Source organism: Zootoca vivipara, chromosome 13, assembly GCF_965207765.1.
Source record: "Zootoca vivipara chromosome 13, rZooViv2.hap1.1, whole genome shotgun sequence".
Taxonomy (NCBI): domain Eukaryota; kingdom Metazoa; phylum Chordata; class Lepidosauria; order Squamata; family Lacertidae; genus Zootoca; species Zootoca vivipara.
The window spans coordinates 20,379,365-20,398,610 of record NC_142596.1 but is presented as its reverse complement, the minus strand read 5'-3'; the positions used below and the strand labels follow the sequence as shown (position 1 = coordinate 20,398,610).

Genomic DNA, 19,246 nt, shown 5'->3' with positions numbered 1-19,246 from the left:
TCTGTCCTTCTCAGGACCTCCAATGTAGCTTGACAATGGTCTAAAAGAGGACAGGGGAAGCTGCAGTCCTCTAGATCAGCGTTTCCCAAATCTGGGTCTCCAGTTGTTTTTGGACTACAACTCCCATCATCCCTAGTTAGCAGGAGCAGTGGTCAGGGATGATGAACTAAATCGCACTTCCTGAAATGCTACATGAAGCACAGCGATCCTGCAAAATTTGCACAGCACTGAATTTTGTGGTGCTGTTCTCCAACCAAAGAATGTGTCTATATTAGGGGAAACAACATACAGAAATGCACTGTGTTGGGAGAAATTTCATACAACAATGTTTCTGAATCCAGATTTGATGAATTGGTCACATGGCACTTCTTAAGAAAGCCAATGTGGTGCAATAGAAAGCATGTTAGATGAGGACCTGGGAGACCAGGGTTCAAATCCTCACTCAGCCACAAAGTTTACTGGGTGACTTTGGGCCAACCATTGCCTCTCAGCCTCGCCTATGTCGCAGGATTGCTGTGGGGTTAATTGAGAAGTACTTGAGATCCTTTGAGTAAAAAGGTGGGATATGAGTGCAACAAATAACTAAAATTAAGGTGCTCAAGGAAAGTGGTTGTAGCTCGGTGTTAGGACACATGCTTTCCATGCCATAGGTCCCAGACTCAATCCCCAGAATCTCTGGCTACAGGATCTCAGGTAAAAGGGTATCCCCACAGAGCAAGCAGGGGAGAAGTCAACATCATAGAGTTTTGCCCTTTCGCTCAATGGGCACTACAGAATTGGCCATTTTAATATATTTCCGACTTTGAAGTAGACATAGCTGAAAAGCAGTGACGGCTTCCAATGGTGCCTGGTGCCCACTGAGACTAGTGGGGCAGAAGGCAGGGAAGTCAACAACAGGGCCACATCCACACCATACATTTAAAGCGCTATGATATCACTTGGGCTTCCTCCAAAGAATTCTTGAGGTGGTAGTTTGGTAGAGTGTTGAGAGTTGTCCCATTTTCCTCACAGAGCTACAATGCTAGGAGTGGTCTAACAATCAATCCCTCTCCACAGAATTGTAGCTCTTTGAGGGGAATTGAAGTCGCTAAACAATTCTTGAGGCCTTTCCCTGGTGCCCACAAAGCCTCCAAGCACTCCTCCCCTTGCTTCCCCCTTGGTCAGGAGGTGGCGAGTGTGGTTTTTTACACCCTCGAAAAGTACATAGAGCTGAAGGAGGAAGTTGGAAGAGTGTCTCTCTTTCCTACTTCCTCTTTCAAGGCTCAGATTAATTCTGTTGGAAGGAGCCCCAAGAGCTGGTGCTCAGGAAACTTGGTAAAGAATCCAAATATACCCACAGGTTCAAAAAGGTTGACAACCCATGCAGTACGTCATTGACAGTCTGAAGGTATTTTCCCCCAAATGCATTCAGCATGTGACTTAACCGTACTTTTCCGTGTATGCGACTATGGTTTTTTCTTTAAAAATCATGCTAAAAAGTGGGGATCGTCTTATACATAGGGTGGATGTTTGATTGGTTGCTGCTGCGTCTGTCAGCGGCTATTGTGCATGTTATTGGTTGCTGCGTCCATGGGTGGTATTGATTGGCTGATGCTCTGGCAGTTGGGCTGGCGATTGGCAGCTTCTGCCAGCAATGGGACAGATGGGAAGCTAATTTTGCCAAGCGTGCAGGTGAGCGGTTTTCAGCAATCCCCCCCTTCAAAAAAGCTCAACAATCCTGGGTAATCTACCCCAAAAAAGCTCTGCAGCTCTGTGCCACCTCCCCGCATTTTCTTAAACTTGAGTCCCCCAAAATACATGTCTTGAGTCTTATACATGAGGGCGTCTTATAGATGGAAAAGTACAGCACTTGCACAAGTCTCCTGGCAGAAGAGAGTTGTGTGTGCTTTCAAGCTTGCATATCGCACACCTCTGCCCACGGCTAATGAAGGGGCCCAAATAAGAGCCTTTTGCCAAGTGCAGTGGCAACAGTATGTCATATGTGCTTGCCTCCTAAAGAATCCATTGTTGAAGATCAGAATCCTACTCCCGGAGCACCAAATGTAGTTTGAAAGAGACATTACTGCTTATGGTCTGTACCACTTTTACCACTGGCAAAAACAAACAAAAGTGGAAGAGGATGGTCTGGCAGGTTTGCACTGTTTCAAAAACCTACCGAACCTGTTTGAACAGGCCCAGGAAAGGGGATAGAACAGCACGACAATTTTTGATGCTCTCTCAAATAGCTTCCCACTCTCTTAAAAAATGATTATCGTTTTCCAGTCTATGTTGATGACTGCCCCTTTGCTAAGGGTAGCTTTTAGGTAGCAGTGAGAGGGGAGAAAGTAGGCGATAAATGCAAACATGAGAGATTGAGAGATGAGGACGAGATAAAACAAATGATTGCCTCACTTGCTATTGCTGCCACTTATTTATTTCCAAAATGCCTTCACTGCCTTTCTGAAATTCCATACTGATCTAGCTTAGGAAATTACCTCCTTATAGCAGGTTAGACCCACACCAAACCCGGTTTTGCCTCCTCTGATTGGCAGCAGCTTTCCAGCATCTCAAGCAGAAAGCGGCACTTTCCCTTCACTCCTGACCTTTTGATGTGCCAGAGATTGATCCTGGGACCTTTAAATTACAGTGCAGATGGGACCTAAGATTCCATTGCCAGCCTGGTAGGGTTTTGTGCTCTACCACTGAGCTGTGTTCCTTTGGGGCTGGAGACTGAATTCGGAGCTTTTCTGGAGAAGGGCCCAAAAGCGCAAGGAGGATAGAGGGCTGAGTACAGGGCCAATGCAAAATGTTTTGCTGTGTGAGGCAAAATACAAGATAGTTGCCCCACGACTGCCATCTCCACCATACCATGTACAAAACCCTACCAGGCTGGCAATGGAGTCTTAGGTCCCATCCGCACTGTAGTTTAAAGCAGTTTCATGCCACTTTAAACAGTCATGGCCTCCCCCCAAAGAATCCTAGGAACTGTAGTTTGTTGAAGCAGTTGACCTCACAGTACTCCAGTTCCCAGCACCCTTAACAAACAGCAGTTCCCAAGATTCTTCATGACTGTTTAAGTGGTATAGTAGTGCCTTTAAGTGCTTGGTGCAGGTGTGACCTGAGGGTGGGGGCTGACAACTAGGTTGGGGGGAGAATAGAAAGCAGTGACTGGGAAAGGGAATGGGAAATGGGAAATGGGGAAGACACATAGATAGACATAAAGTGTAGAAAGAACTGTCTATTTATCTGAAACAAAATAAAAAAAATCCTTCCAGCAGCACCTTAGAGACCAACTAAGTTTGTCATTGGTATGAACTTCCGTGTGCATGCACACATCTTCAGATACACTGAAACAGAAGTCACCAGATGCTTATATACAGTGAGAGGGTGGGTCCCTCCTTGTGGTGGGAGTGGGTGATTGACTGGCTGATAGCTGTTGACGACTGTTAACGACTGCAATTGGTCTTGCAGGAAAAAGCAAGGGGTGAGATGGCTAAAGATAGCTTTATCATGTACAGTATAATGAGATAAGAATCCAATGTCTTTATTCAGACCTGGTCTCTCCATGGTTTTAAGCTTGGTAATAAGAACTTTTTAATTTTTTAAAAATTTTGGTAATAAGAATTTTTTTTTTTTGTTTCAACTACGTCAGACCAACACGGCTACCTACCTATAACTGTCTATTTATCTGGATAGGGATGATCCCTGGTGCACACAGAGAGTTTATTTTAAAATGGCCTCAGGGACAGAACAGGGATCTGCCCATGGAAATCAGTGGAGAAACCCAAGATTTGATTGTAGGTGGGACTGGGCACAAGTGTGTCTGCTACATTATTATTATTATTATTATTATTATTATTATTATTATTATTACCCTGGGCGGCTCCCAACAGAAAATTAAAACCACAATAAAACATCAAACATTAAAAAACTTCCCTAATGTCTTCAGATGTTTTCTAAAAGTCAGGTTTATTTCCTTGACATCTGATGGGAGGGCGCCATTCCCAAGAAGGCCCTCTGCCTGGTTCCCTGTAACCTCCCTTCTCGCAGCAAGGGAACCGCCAGAAGGCCCTCGGAGCTGGACCTCAGTGTCCAGGCTGAACAATTGGGGTGGAGACACTCCTTCAGATATACTGGGCCAAGGCAGTTTAGGGCTTTAAAGGTCAGCACCAACACTTTGAATTGTGCTTGGAAACGTACTGGGAGCCAGTGTGGTGTAGTGGTTAAGAGCAGTGAACTCGTAATCTGGTGAACCGGGTTCGTGCCCCTGCTCCTCCACATGCAGCTGCTGGGTGACCTTGGGCTAGTCACACTTCTCAGCCTCACTCACCTCACAGAGTGTTTGTTGGGGGAGAGGAAGGGAAAGGAGATTGTTAGCCGCTTTGAGACTCCTTAGGATAGTGATAAAGCGGGATTTCAAATCCAAACTCTTCTTCTTCTTCAATGTAGGTCTTTCAGGACTGGTGTTATATGGTCTAACTACACAAAAAGACCCCAAATGGAGGAAGGACAACACACATCCAAAAAACAGGTCATTAAGGACTCAGCAAGCATTTCAGTGGGTATGAAATGCTGACAGATTGAAACAGAAATGGAAATGGGTGTGGGGTGTGGAATGGAGAGGAGTGGGTGGGAAAGAAGCACTTCACGCTGCAACAATTTTGTCCCACAGAAGAAAAGGAAAGAGAAAGAAGGAGAAAGTGATCAAGTATGTTGGGAAGCCAAAGACAGTTAACAGAGTCTTTGCTCCACTTTTGATATCAGCTACAGGAAACATCCTAGATACTCTGGAACAAATCTTAAGAGTAAATATTGTATCCCGTACAAGGCAAGAAAATCATTGTTTTCCAGACCAGGCAAATGACCAGGACATTCTTGAACACCTCTAGCCACTCCAGATGGGAAGTGGGGCTCGGGGAATTCCATATCCGTATCACATCCCAGCACCGAAATTACTGAGATTCCGAGAAACGGGAAGAAGAAAATAACAAATACGACATAAACAAACAAACAAGGACATAATGAGGCATGCCTTCCCTGCAGGATCTCAGCTGTGCTTCCAAACACACTGGGTAGGGAGCAATCTTCCGTGAAACACAGTGAAATTTCCCAGCAAACTTACATTGGGTTGCATTGTTAATCATTCCAGCTTGTGAATCATACTCTCCCCCAACTGTACCTGTTCTGATAGGTACAATGGCTGCTTTTTCAGGTCTGGAAGCTTACTGGTGTGCAGTGAAACAGAACCTATTGCAGTGGGATCTCCCCTGCAAAGGGTACTTACTCCTTTGGCTGCCACAATGCAGTCTCTTATACTGGAGGACTCCATCTCAATATGGTGACTGAATGCAGGATTCTGATCACTGGGGCCTGAGACCTTGCAACAACCATTTCTCTCTCTCTCTCTCTCTCACACACACACATTAATTTCATAAAATTTATAACCCACTTGATTGTAAAACAACAACAACCTCGAAGCAGTTTTTTTAAAAAAGATTATCAGTAAAAATAAAAATAAAAACACCCCATTTTAAAACAACTATTAAAAACCTTTCATGTCCTCAAAGAGAACTGGTAGTGTGTGGCGAGAATTTGGTTAATTAAATACTGTAGTTAAAGAGTTATGTGGGCCAAAAGTGTCTGCCCTCTGCAACGAGGAAGCTGCCTGCTGGGTCTCTACATGATTTATTGCTCTGAACATGGGTCCTTCCATTTCATTTCCCTTGGAGAAGATAGTTCTGTACTGTGTCTCTTTCAGATGTGACTGGATCATGACAGTTGGATTTATAATCTCTGTATGAGCTTGGAAGCAAGTCCAGAGCAAGGACTCATGCAGAGGCATGGGGGCAGACTCCTTCAAGGGCAGACACTCATACAAGCTGTAAGGTAAAAAGGTAAAGGACCCCTGGACAGTTAAGTCCACTCAAAGGCGACTATGGGGTTGTGGCGCTCATCTCACTTTCAGGTCGAGGGAGCAGGCGTTTGTCCACAGACAGCTTTCCGGGTCATGTGGCCAGCATGACTAAAAGCAGATCATTGAAGGCTCCTGCAAACCTGAAGAGGAGGCTCCCTGTTGTGTCTCTGTATTATTCAACTGTGCTCCGATCAGATCCTTCCAATCAGCTTTCACTGAACAGAGTTAACTGTGCCATGTCCTTGCATTCCACCATGCTTGATATGAAGCCAAATGACTTGCCTTAAGAAGAGACTGCCCCCCCAATTGTCTCTCTGCATGAGTCACTTGATCTCTAGGCTTGCCTATCAGGAGACACTCTCAGATCAGTAACTTATGCAGAAAATTAGGCAATGGACCAAGGGCTGCCCTAGACCAAATAACACCCCTTTCATTGTTCCTCTTCCATTTGTTCAACTGCCGAATACATTTTTAAAATTTGCATTAAGAGCCCAATTCACAACTTTGACTCATAAATAGTATGAACAAGGTATCTCTGCCAAGAAAAATTAGCACACATAAATCTGACCACAATCACTTAGGCCTCTGCTGCTTTCTGAGCAGGGAGTGAAGCTGTAAATTTCGCATGAATCATCCTCATGCATCATAAATGTTAAGTCAAGCATTGCCAGCTTCAGAAGCGAAGATGGCTCCGGAAGCTGTAGCAGGATAATGTCTTTATTAGGATCAACCAAACCATGGCAAATAGTGAGCAAGCTGTTGAGATCTGCAGGAATCTTGCAGAAGAGCTCTGGAAGACTCAAAAAATTGCTCATTTTTTTTGTGACATCATGGATGGTCCTAATCAATCTATTGTCCTACTGTAGCTTTCGGGTTGTTTTTCTTCTAATGAATCAACACACCTTTTTAAGTAAATGTGATTTGTTGCATTGCTTGTTTCAGCTGTTGAGTGGTTTGAGATACTAGACTCAACCCCAAATCTGACAGCCCGAGCAGTTGCCATAGTTGTTTGCCTCTAAATCCCTCTTTGATTGGACTCCAGTGAGGGCAAAAGCAGCTTTCACTCTTAGATATTATAAAAGTCAACAGATTTTAATCTTTACGGGGAAATAATACTCTTACATACTCTAAATGTTGAGCAATTTTAATTTGGGGTGTATTGAAAAAGGTAATTCTGACATGCTTAAAAATCAGTCTATTCTGAAATTTTGATATTTAAACAATCTTACACACTCTAAAGCTGCCATAGATAACAGAATTGTGGACCAACCCTCTGCAATACAGGAGTCACAACTAAAGCCTCCATCACAGATGGCCATCTATCCTCTGCTTAAAAACTTCCAAGGAAGGAGAGTCCCCAAGCTCCTAAGGGAGTCTGTTCCACTGTCAAACAGCTCTTAGTGTCAGCAAGTTCTTCCTGATGTTTAATTGGAATCTCCTTGCTTGTAACCAGGGCCGGCTCTGGGTAGAGTCCCGGTGGCGCCGGGTGCCAGGGCACCGCGCGGCAAAGCCGTGCGGAAACCATGCTGCGCCCTGCGAAGGCGGGGGCGCCGGAGCGATCTCCGCCCCTCAGCGCCAGGGCATGCGACCTGCTCGAGACTGCCCTGCTTGTAACTTGAAGCCATTGGTTTGAGTCCTACCCTCCAGAGCAGGAGAAAACAAGCTTGCTCCATCTTCCATGTGACAGCCCTTCAGATATTTGAAGATCATCTCTCAGTTGCCTCTTTTCCAGGCTCCTTCAACCGTTCCTCATAAGGCTTGCTTTCCTATACATTGTGGAAGTCTTTTATCAAAATGGTCTTTCCGTTAAAGAATCCTGGGCGCTGTAATCAACAGTTCCCACCAACCCTGAGTGCCCCAGAATTCTTTGAGGTGGGGAAAATGTGCTTCAAATATGCTTTACGGGTATGCAGACCCCAAACTGCACCCGCAACATACATTCAAAGCACATTGCCCTCCCCAAAGAATCCTGGGAACTGTAGTTTGGTATGGGTGTTGGGAATGGTAGCTCTGATAGGGATAAACTACAGTTCCCAGGATACTTCGGGGGGGGGGAGTAATGTGTTTTAAATCTATGGCGTGTACATTTTCGACTCTCCCTCCCTGCTGATAGTGGCTGCAGCGGATCGCTCCCTGGGGCCCTACAGAAGAGCCGCGCTGTTGGTCCTGCTGGCCTGGGAGCAGGAGCATCCAGCTGGTGGGCCGAGCGCCAGCGCCGGGCGGGAGGGGCCCGAGGCGCGCCAAGCCCAGCCAAGCCAAGGCAAACAAGCGAGGCTTCCTTCGCGCTGCTATTCCACTTGCGAGAGGAGAGAGATGGACATTATGCACGCACGTTTTTGATTAGGAGGGGTTAATCTGATATGAGCTCATTCCATCGCGCTGCAGTGATCATAGGGGAGAAAAGGAGAACTTTAAACACACACAAGCAGCACCATTATAGATGGATATGAAACGCTGCGTGGCAGTACAGCTGACCTCCTCGGAGGTTTGAGTTTTTGAGGCTGCGTGTGCTCATTTCTAAGGCAATTTTTTTAAATAAAAAAATCAAAAAACCGGGGAGGGGGCTTCTTAACTCATTCCCAGCTCATCGAGCCTTTCCAGGAGGTTTTAAAAACAATTACCTTCATTGTATTGTTTTTGCAAGGGGGGTGAGGTGGGGAAGAGAAAGAATGAAAAAAATCCAGGGGGCTACACAGCTGGGGATAAATGAAACAGCTGCTACTTCTTTAGAGAAAAGGCATACACACGTACACACATACATTGTATTTATTATATATGCACCAGCTGGCTGGGGCTGGTGGGAGTTGTAGTACACAACCGCTGATTGGAGTTGTAGTACACAACCCGGGCCGGTTGGCATGCACACATAATATATATACATGTATATACAAACACAACCCTTTCTGCTGAGGAAGCTGAAGCTGATCTTCCGCACCTGCTTGGGCCCCGCGCCTTGCACCCGCGCCTTCTCTTCCTCCTTCCTTCCTTCCTTACCTGCTGCCTGTCAATTGCAGCCTCCGAGCGGCTGCATGGACCAGGAGCGGGGCGGGGCTTAGAGCGGCGCAGCCAATGGGAGTCCTCGGCCCGGGACTCCCGCTGGAGGCTGAGAATTCATAAAGGCAAGCCCTGGGAAAGGCTTCCGCGAGCTTGGCTGCCTGTCACCCTCCCGAGGAGGACTCCGTCGGCTGCAAGGAAGAGGGAGTGGGGGACTACCCGCACCAAGCTCTGTCTGAAGGCATCCTGCGAGATGGCCGCAATCAATGGGGCCGTAGAAAACGGGCAGCCGGAGAAGAAGACGACCCCTCCGCTTCCTCATCCTATTAGGAACTTGGAGATCAAGTACACCAAGGTAAGGGGGCAGCGGTAGGTTTCTCTGCTCCTGCTTGCTCTGTGTGGTTATCTTCTTCTCTGTCTGCTTTTCTCTCGGTGGTGGGGGAACTAGAGGGATTTTAAAGTGAAATAAAGTCTCTAGTCCTTAGGAGGTCAATCCTCTCTCTTTCTCCCGACCCCACAAAACCTGCTCAAAGGAGTAAACTAGAGAAGAATGGACACCTAAAAGTTGCTCCAGGATAAAAGCCACTAAACATAGATGGCCCTGCATCTTACAGGGAGAAATGTAGAAAAGCTGACAGTAAAATGTTTAGGTTGTGATTTCCAAGCAGGGAAAACTGAAGGCTGGGAAGATTTGCCCTTGGTAACTTTGTAACCAAGTTAGAATATCGTTTCTTATTTAAAAGTATTCATGTGCTGCTTTTTCATAATTGATATAGAAAGGGGCTCACAAACCAAACAATACAATAAGACATACATAAACTTTACATTCCCATCCATCTGGTCTTCCAGTTCCTCAGTAGTCAGTGTTTCATGGCCACTGAACATTCTGTCCTCATTGGGCAATCTTGGGCAGTCCCCCTGCTTCCTTGGGAATTTTTTTTCTTCCAAAATGTACTTTTGTTAGACCCTGGGGTCCCTCTGAGCCTGCCAATGCCCTCTTGTGCACGGATAATGCTGTTTTGGCTGTGATAAGCCACATCTCTCATAGCCTGTACACTTGAAGCAGAGGACATACCAGCTGAATAAACAACAAAAAACAGAAACATTGCAATAATGAAATCCATAGCTAGAGAAGAGAGCAGTTAGCTTCCCAAAGGTTATGGCCATATTTGGAAAGCTAGCAGAGATGAGGACATGTGTATTGTGTTCTACAAGTCTGGGGCTGCTGCAGAAAAGGCCCTGCTCTTAGTGGAAGTTGACCTCACCTTCTGCAGTCATTGGAAAGTTTTGTACCAAGGTGGGGGGGGGCTCATAGTGGAACTAGGTTTGCATGTCTAAAAGTTATTCATCAAGTTCCCTTGGTTCTCCATTAATGTATTTTGTGGACATGATTAGATCCAGGTTCTTCCTGCACCTTGGTACCATAATATTGCTGCATTTCTAATAAAGGTAAAGGGACTCCTGACCATTAGGTCCAGTCGTGACCGACTCTGGGTTTGTGGCGCTCATCTTGCGTTATTGGCCGAGGGAGTCGGCGTACAGCTTCCAGGTCATGTGGCCAGCATGACAAAGCCGCTTCTGGCGAACCAGAGCAGTGCATGGAAACGCCGTTTACCTTCCCGCTTGGAGCGATACCTATTTATCTACTTGCACTTTGACGTGCTTTCGAACTGCTAGGTTGGCAGGAGCTGGGATCAAGCAATGGGAGCTCACTCCGTCGCAGGGATTCGAACTGCCAACCTTCTGATTGGCAAGCCCTAGGCACTGCGGTTTATCCCACAGCACCACCTGCGTCCCGGCAGTGTCTAATAGTGCGTCTAATAGTGTTCTGCTAATCATTAAACCACCCCTGCAAGGTAGCTCAGTGTTATACCCTTATTGCAAACGGGGAGGGAGGCTGAAGATGTGGAATTAATGGTTTGTTTAACACAAACTATTGATTGAAGTGTTATTTCAACTGGGGTACCACTTCATTGCACACAGTATTATTTCATACCTTCTGTTCAATATATGAATGATAGTGGCATTGGCCCACAGAGAGCGTGCATGCATGAAAAAGAATGAAAGTGAAGCATCTCAAAGCACATACCGGTAGTAAAATTTCCTGGCGTTAATATTGGCTAGGAATTAGTAGAAGCAAAATGCTACCCTGCTTTTTACATTTTCTTCAAGAGGCTTGCTTGGAGTGTTTGGTCCTGTAGCCATGTTGGAAGCAGAATGAACCATATTTCATATAAGTAATTATTTAAAATAATAATGAGCCAGTCCATCATTAACTATTAGAGCATAGCCTGTTCCTGTTCAGGACTCAATTGAACAACTGGGACTGCAAAGTTGAGTGCTTTCCCATAGTGAATTGCGTAGCTGTAGTATTATTCACTTTTAAAATAATAATATTCAGCATATGATCAAGATTGCTGGTATTTTAGTCTGTGACAGGTTTTTGCATTTATGCAAATATCCTGCTATATTTGGCCACTAAAATGAAAACTGCATCTACCAGTTACTGCTTAGATTGACAGCAGGACACCGCCCCAACAAAAATTGAACTCAAAGAAAGAGTTAGAAGAGTTTATTTGGCAACATTTCCCGCTCTTAAATTGTATGGAACGGCCCTTTAAAAGATTAAAAAAGACATGGAAATTGGAGACATGAGTAAAATTCAGTTGCAATATTGCCATGTTGAAATTTATAATTATTGCTTCTCCTTGACGTATTTGTCTGAAGATCTCATCCCAAAGTAGAGTCTAAATCTGAGGTCCCAACAGAAAATAATGTCTGAAATTGAGCCTATCCCTAATTAAGAAAAACAACATAAAGGTGATATTTAAAGTGCAAGGTTGCTGTGAATCTTCTGCTGAAAATTGCTAAGTGTGTATTTCTTTCTGTGCAATGTTGGGCAGCATGTGCAACTGAAGGCACTTGTATAATCTCACTTACCGGTATTTGAAAATGATAGAATGCACGGATAATAAATTGAACGTGTATACTTCCACCTATACAAAAATAAAGTGCATGAGTCATAAAACAGGGAAATTGATCAAGAAAGTTTAGAGTCTTTTGCACACATGGTTGGGGCATGTAGGAAGGAGTGTGTTATCTGAAGATGGATTTAACTGTTACGCTATGCAAGCTGTAGACTTTTACCTCTTAAAATACTTTTTTAAAACCCAATTAGCTGTCTGGCCTCTGTTGATGAGCTGATCAATTTCAGTTACAATATCCACACATTGCAGTCCTTAGAAAGGACTTTCAGCTAGCGGAATTGATCTGGTAACTGACCACTGTTAACTTCAGGTTCTGGAATTCATATCGAGAGGAGCTAATTCCTTTTCTTGAAGTATAACCACTCATTGCACATTGGAATGAAAAAAAAGCCACAACCGACCATCTTGAGTCAGGGGGTCTCAGGCCTTTTAAGACTCCTTAGTAGAAGACTTCTGCCATATTAGCACATTCTCATGGCAAGTAATGCAGCTGGTCACAGCCAGCCCTACCCTTAGGTAAAATTAGGCAGCCAACTCAGGCAGCTGAATTAGGGTATCATGAAAGTATAGTAAATTGTTGAGTCATTTTAATTTTTTATTATTCAGATTGGGTTGGCTTTTTTTTAAAAAAAAAACTTCTGGAGAATGGGGAGAGGAACTTGGGGAATTTTCAACTTCAAGTGCCAAATAATGTGACCGGCCTTAGGATATATACTATACTTAGAGGTACCGTTTGCTCTGTGTTGGGAAACAAAATGTTTTGCTAGGATTGCAGCCTTAACTGATCACTTTATTAAAGCTTGTGGGCCTTGCTTTCAAACCTGGAGAGCTTGTGCCTCTCACAACTTGTGTTGAATCCTGTAAGATGTGCATTGCAAAACACGGCAGCCACATAAGATATGACCAATGGCCTTAATTCCAGGAAAATGTTAAACTGCTTGCTAGGGATTGGGAGAATCTGTCACTTTCAGTTTCTCTTAGGTTCAGTTCTCCACATTTCACAGCCGTTTGCGAATTTTCTTCTTAAGAGCCCTCATGAAAATTCGTCAGCGTTTTAGTACAAATTTCTTCTATACACGTTTTGAAAAATAGTGCACATTTTTGCAAAGCAATGTTCCTTAGTGCAATTTTCTACGTGAATTTCACTAATGTGTGCATTTTTGTACATATTACTTGGCTGGAGAATGGCACTGCAAAATTCAGAAAAGTGCTCGTTCCAAAGGATAGCTGTGTTTCACAGAGCCATAGACATGCAGAGTTTGGTTCGTGTATTTTTTCTATCAGGAAGTAGAAACTGGGGAGGTTTGTCTTTAAATGTGAACTCAGTGGAGTTTGTCTGACATCCCTACTGTACACTAATCTGGCCATAATGAAAGGAACTTCTCTTGCTTAACATAGGATCTCGGTGAGGAGACAGGTGTGAGTAGAGGTTGTGTGCATATATATGTCTTTAAGGAGGCCTGCTTGTACACATTCTCCTTAATGTATAGGAATATAGATATATACATAAAATTTAAAAACACTGACATTTTGGGTATCCATCCCAAAATGTGGAAAACAGCAGGTGTCGACCATCTCAAAAATCAGAAACAGAATGGATGAACCATACACATTATTTGGAAGAAGCATAGGATTCCATACCTTCCAACATTTCTCCAGTGAAAATAGGGACATCCTAGTCCATGATGATAATGATAATTTTATTATTTATATCCCACCCATCTGACCGCATTGCCCAGTCGAGGTGGCTTCCAGCATGTATAAAACCTAATAAAACATTATACATTTTTTTTTTTAAAAAAAACCCTTCCCTATACTGGACTGCATTCTTCTAAAGGTTGTATAGTTACTTATTTTCTTGGCTTGGGGCTCACATAACTCCATACCCTCCGATGAAAGTAGGGACATACTACCATACCCTCCAAAGTTTCTCTGATGAAAGTTTGAAAGCACATCAAAGTGCAAGTAGATAAATACTTTTTATCTCCGGCGGGAGCTCCGGCGGGAAGGTAAACGGTGTTTCCGTGCGCTGCTCTGGTTCGCCAGAAGCAGCTTTGTCATGCTGGTCGCATGACCCAGAAGCTGTCTGCGGACAAACGCCGGCTTCCTCGGCCTACAGAGCGAGATGAGCGCTGCAACCCCAGAGTCGGACACGACTGGACCTGATGGTCAGGGGCCCCTTTACCTTTTTAAGGAAAAGCAGGACATTCTAGGATCAAATGACAAACCAGGACAGTTTCTGTAAATCTTGGGCTATGCTTGGAAAAAAAGGGACACTTGGAAGGTCTGTGATTCCCATCATGCCTGGCTATTGCCCATGCTTTCTGGGCCTGATGGGAGTTGGAGCCCAACCCTAGTGGGTGCCCCCAATCAGTTTATAAGCACAAGTCTGTCAGATCATGATGGTAATCAGTTACAGCTCCCCAAAACCATACCATACTGTTCATATATACCTCTGAATGAGTCAATCCCAAAACTGTTTCCTTGCAAGTATTATTATGGTGGTCTTACGTATTTAGAAAACACGTCTGTGTTAAATCCAAGTATGTAGAAAATGTGGAAGAAAATAAGTGTAAATAGGAATGAGTTGGGCAAAGTTGTTTTCTAGAGTCTAGATAACAATCAGCAGCTGATTTTCAAGGGGGAGGAGTTTGTCACCAATAAAGAAGAGGAATTCAGGAAGCTTGCATTAAATTTTAAGGGATGCTTCATTAGATATCTAATGAACATTTTATAGGGTTATAGAAATCAGGAGCAAATGTGCTTAAGATGCTTAATTCTCTCAAGTGTTTAAGGACATGGTACTTGAGCCTACTCAGGCTTACTCAAGTACAAATTCCATCAAGGCCAATGGCGATTCCTGACAACGGAGGCGAGAATAGTGACCTCACCCTTCAAAGCGGTGTGTTTTGCTACTGCCACATCAAAGTAAATTCAAGGCATTTGTGCAAGTATTTGCTTCTGGTCTTAGATCTGTTCTACTAACACACACTCCAGTCCTAAAATTGATGCTACAGCTACTTCAGGAAAAACATGATATTTGTCGCCTTTTAAGGAAAGGCCTTAAATCAGTGCTGGCCCTGATTTGGAATTGTGTGCCCATTTTTTAGAAGTGGGAAATAGTGAAAGAGCAGACATTTTGATTCATTGAGTTGATATGTATTTGATTGAGTTTGCAGGACGCTTGGATAGGTTTTCAAAGAGGTTCTTCTAAAATATTCGTGGCTTAAACAACTTTGAGCAAAGGAGGAGGAAATGCAGTTCAGAACCAATACCCTGTTTTCCCGAAAATAAGACATACCCATGAAATAAGCCGTAGCAGGATTTCTAAGCATTTGCGCCATACCCCAAAAATAAGACATAGTGATAGGGCGCAGTTCTGGAGGGCGCCAAGGAAGAGGCGAGTAATTAAAAACAAGGCATCCCCTGAAAATAAGCCATAGTGTGTCTTCTTGAGGAAAAATATAAGACAGTGTTTTATTTTCAGGGAAACATGGTAGTTAGAAGAAAGCAGGAAAGAATATCAACAGGTGCTGAGAAACTGACTGTGTGATACAATACTGTAGTAGCTCATCACATTATGGGTAGGGAACCCCCCACCCCCACCGGAACAACTGTAAAAACATCCGTGTGATTGCAAATAAGCTTTCATTAAAAACTGGATCTCTGGTATACTGCTGTTTTATGCCGATCTTTAAAAAAATTAATTTGACAGTCATCCCCTCTGAATTGCTTTTTAACACAAATGTTTTTACAGTTGTCCAGCTAAAGCATTTCTGCAAGGGCTGTTTAACCAATTAATTGGTTTGTTAGATCAAAGCCCAGGCCTCTGAAAACATAACACAAATGGTTTTTTGGGATCATTTTTCTACCTCAAGCTAAATTCCAGCATATCTTGTGGTAGAAAAAAGTCCCAAAACAAAGCCATGTGTGTTGTGTCAAAAGAAAGAAGGGTGCTTTAGTTTTTGTTGGCGGGCAGGAACTTTTTTTAAAAAATCCTGTAAGTTAACATTGGCAAACCAAAAGCAACAACAGCCCAGTGACAAAAAGTGGGATTTATTAGGATAGTTTATTGCCACTGGCATTTTTGTATAAAAGAAAACTGTAAATGGCAAGCGGCTGAAATGTTAGGACATCACTTGCGTAGTAGTAAACAATATCATAGAAGCACTCTTATCAGATTCCTGTGTGAATTGTGCAAATATAGTGCAGTAGCAGAGTAATTTACATTGCAGTCTCCTCACAGGGTTAATTTTATTTTTAATAAAATATTTGAATAAAAAGAGGCCCCAACAAATTGGGCACGGCACTCAATTTTTATTTTGTTTAATAAAATGTGAATGCCACTTAATTCTCAAAACCGCTAAGTGATTTACATTGCTTTACCCATATGCATTTAGGTTGCAATCCCATGCACCTGAGAGTAAGTCCCATTGAACTCAATGGACTTGCTTGTAGGTAGGCATATATAAGGACTGCCCGGTTAATATGATTAGTCGATTTCTCTAATTGAGTAGCAGCTCTGTGTTTGTGGAAAGCGATTTGCAAAAACGTGATTATAGGGAGAAATTAGCACTAAAGTGCTGATCAATTTCAATGAGGCATTTAGAAAATAATAGCAAACTAATGTGGAGAACTTTAAGATCGGAACATCCCTTCTATGCCAACCTCTCTCATTTATACAGTTCACTTAAAAAAAGGTAAAGGACCCCTGACAGTTAAGTCCAGTCACAAACTGCTCTGGGGTTGTGGCACTCATCTTGATTTACTGGCCAAGGCAGCCGACATTTGTCCGCAGACAGTTTTGCTGGGTCATGTGGCCAGCATGACTAAGCTGCTTCTGGCGAAACCAGAGCAGTGCACGGAAACACCACAGGACTTATTGGCTCAGTTATAATGTAGCGCAAAACCAAACCATGGTTTTAAATGAACATGTGAGCCTTAATACTCCCCGTGATGAGATCGTGGCTTTTTTATGCTTCTCAGGCATTATTCCTGCCACAAAGCAGCTTCAATCTCCTCTCTAGGCACCTACACAAACAGATTTACAGTAAACTGTGGTTTTGACTTTGTGTTACATGTGAACTGGGTCAACATCTCCATCTGGACTGTATTGAGTGTGCAGCTCCCACATGAGCTGTAAATGTCCATACTCGTACAACTTCCCATTGCAACATGCAGATTTGTACCTGGAAGTTGAATGTTTTGGTCCCTTGTGCTGCAAAGGTCCTGTCCTATGAAGGTCGTACATATTGACTTTGAAAGTAACTGCCTAGTAAGCAAGCAGAGGAATGCAGTATTATATTACAACTGTGAGCCAGTATCAAGACTGCAAGAGGCATCAGCACGATAAAATGCTCCTTGATATAAATAAAAATGAAACAAAACAAAACATAACAACTGTAACCTGCATGAAAAACATGCATGTTGGGGAGAAGATAAACTTAGTTTCCACGTGATGCATAAACCTTTATTTCTCTCTCTCTCTCTCTTAGATATTTATTAACAATGAATGGCATGAATCAAAGAGTGGAAAGCAGTTCCCTACCTTTAGCCCTTCAAAGGCCGAGAAGATCTGTGACGTCGAAGAGGGGGACAAGGTTTGTTTGATTTCCTTCCTTGAACCTGGTTGTTGATAGCTACATTTTGTGCATTTCGGCAACGCAATTGAGCGATCAACCTGAGTTAGGCAGCCCAAACTCCAGCTTGTTTGTGCAAACAAACAAGAAAAGGCATGCTTGTGCTTCTTCGTGACTTCTTCTCGGACAGGCAGCAACAGTTTTAGGTGTGTCTGATATGCATGCGACCACACGCGCATTGCGCTGAATCCAGAAGTGACCTGGAAACATCACAAAAAGGGGGACGGGATGGAACAGAGTGTTTGCAGGGTTTTTCAATGGGTGTTCCTATGATATGCAATTTCACGCAAACATGCAGTGACCCAGAATGCCACCTTTGTGCAGACGGGGAGTTTCCTGTACTTGGTTCCACTTGAAATGGCAGAGTTCCTGTGACAGGGATAGGGTTCACTTTAAAGGGGTTTCTTCTGCTGCCGGATCTTCAAAATGGAGCAGGGCATAAGGAAGGAAGAAGGCAGAACTGGCTTTCAACCCTTCCAGGATGCATATGCCATTAAAGACATTAAATTACCTACTATGTGAATAATATATGTGGCTGCCATTTGTATTTTTTGCACTGCAGACTCCATAATGGCTTGAGCTCATTTTGGGCATGCTTTTTTTTAAGGGGCTACCAGTTAGTGTGGAGTTGGGCACTCCAGTAGCTATGTATTGTCCTGATTTGTTTGCACACAACAGTTAATGATCATTTGTTCTGATTTATTTGAAGAGAAAGAGAGAGATGCATTTATTTTAATGTCAAGTTGGCATACAGAGGTTTTATACATACATTCTATCAACAAAGTTCAAAACATAAACTCTCATTTTGCATAACTTGCAACTAAATCTGATTAAAAAGGGGGAAGGTGACAAAAAAGGGGGAAAGAGAGAGAAGAAAGAATAACACTTTTTTAAAGCTTCCTATTGTGTTTGTATTTTGTTTAATGGAAAGAGTGACCTCACATTAAAATGAAGATCTACAGACAGGTGAAACAAAAGGTTAAATAACTAAGTAGGCTGTTTAGGTTTGTGCCCTTATATAAAGTGGGGAAAGGAGGTTATGCATCACATCAAGCAACTGTTATCCTGCTGTTGCAGTTTCCCATCACTTTCCTTATCACAGAAAGTCTGTTTGCTTTTTAAACAGAAGTAGACTTCTGTGCAAGAAAGCCAAACCAATTTTACATGTGAAAAGGATCTAGGGGTCTTAGTACACCACAAGCTTAACATGAGTCAACAGGGTGATGAGCAGCAGCCCCCCCCCCCAAAAAAGCTAATGCAGCAGAAGTATAGTGTCCTGATCAAGGGAAGAAGAGTTCGAGTTCTATTCTGCCTTAGTTAAGCCCCAGCTAGAATACTGTATCCAGTTCTGAAAAGGATATTGGCAAGCTGGGATGTGTGCAGAGGACGACCAAGACGATAAAGGGTCCGCAAAATAAAGCCTTCTGAGGAATGGTTGAGGGAGTTAGGTACATTTAGCCTGGACAAAATAAAATTTAGAGGTGATAGGATATCTATCTTCAAATATCTAAAGGGGTATCTCATGGAAGATGGAGCAAGCTTGTTTTCTGCTGCCCAGAGGGGAAGACCAAGACCAATGGATTCAAATTGCAAGAAATGAAATTTCGAGAAAACATTAGGAAGAACTTTCTGGGAGTAAGAGTTGTTTGACAGTGGAATTGACTACCTGGGAAGGTGGTGAACTCTCAATTGTTGGAGGTTTTTAGAACTCTATAGCTGTTGTTACTGAGCAT

The 19,246-nt window shown here is 43.3% G+C and overlaps 1 protein-coding gene and 1 long non-coding RNA gene across 2 annotated transcripts in view; both read left to right on the top strand.

Moving 5' to 3' along the window:
• The window catches only part of LOC148683647 (uncharacterized), a 37,805-nt gene extending 29,059 nt beyond the window's left edge, over positions 1 to 8,746 (top strand). Inside the window, exon 3 of the long non-coding RNA XR_015946765.1 lies at positions 4,429 to 8,746. This is a non-coding gene — a long non-coding RNA (uncharacterized LOC148683647). The remainder of the gene's footprint in view (positions 1 to 4,428) is intronic.
• Positions 8,747 to 9,026: 280 nt separating this feature from the next.
• The window catches only part of ALDH1A3 (aldehyde dehydrogenase 1 family member A3), a 30,310-nt gene continuing 20,090 nt past the window's right edge, over positions 9,027 to 19,246 (top strand). The window contains exons 1-2 of the mRNA XM_035131879.3: positions 9,027 to 9,242; positions 17,370 to 17,474. Coding sequence (XP_034987770.1) covers positions 9,141 to 9,242; positions 17,370 to 17,474 — 207 coding nt within the window. The 5' untranslated portion in view covers positions 9,027 to 9,140. The remainder of the gene's footprint in view (positions 9,243 to 17,369; positions 17,475 to 19,246) is intronic.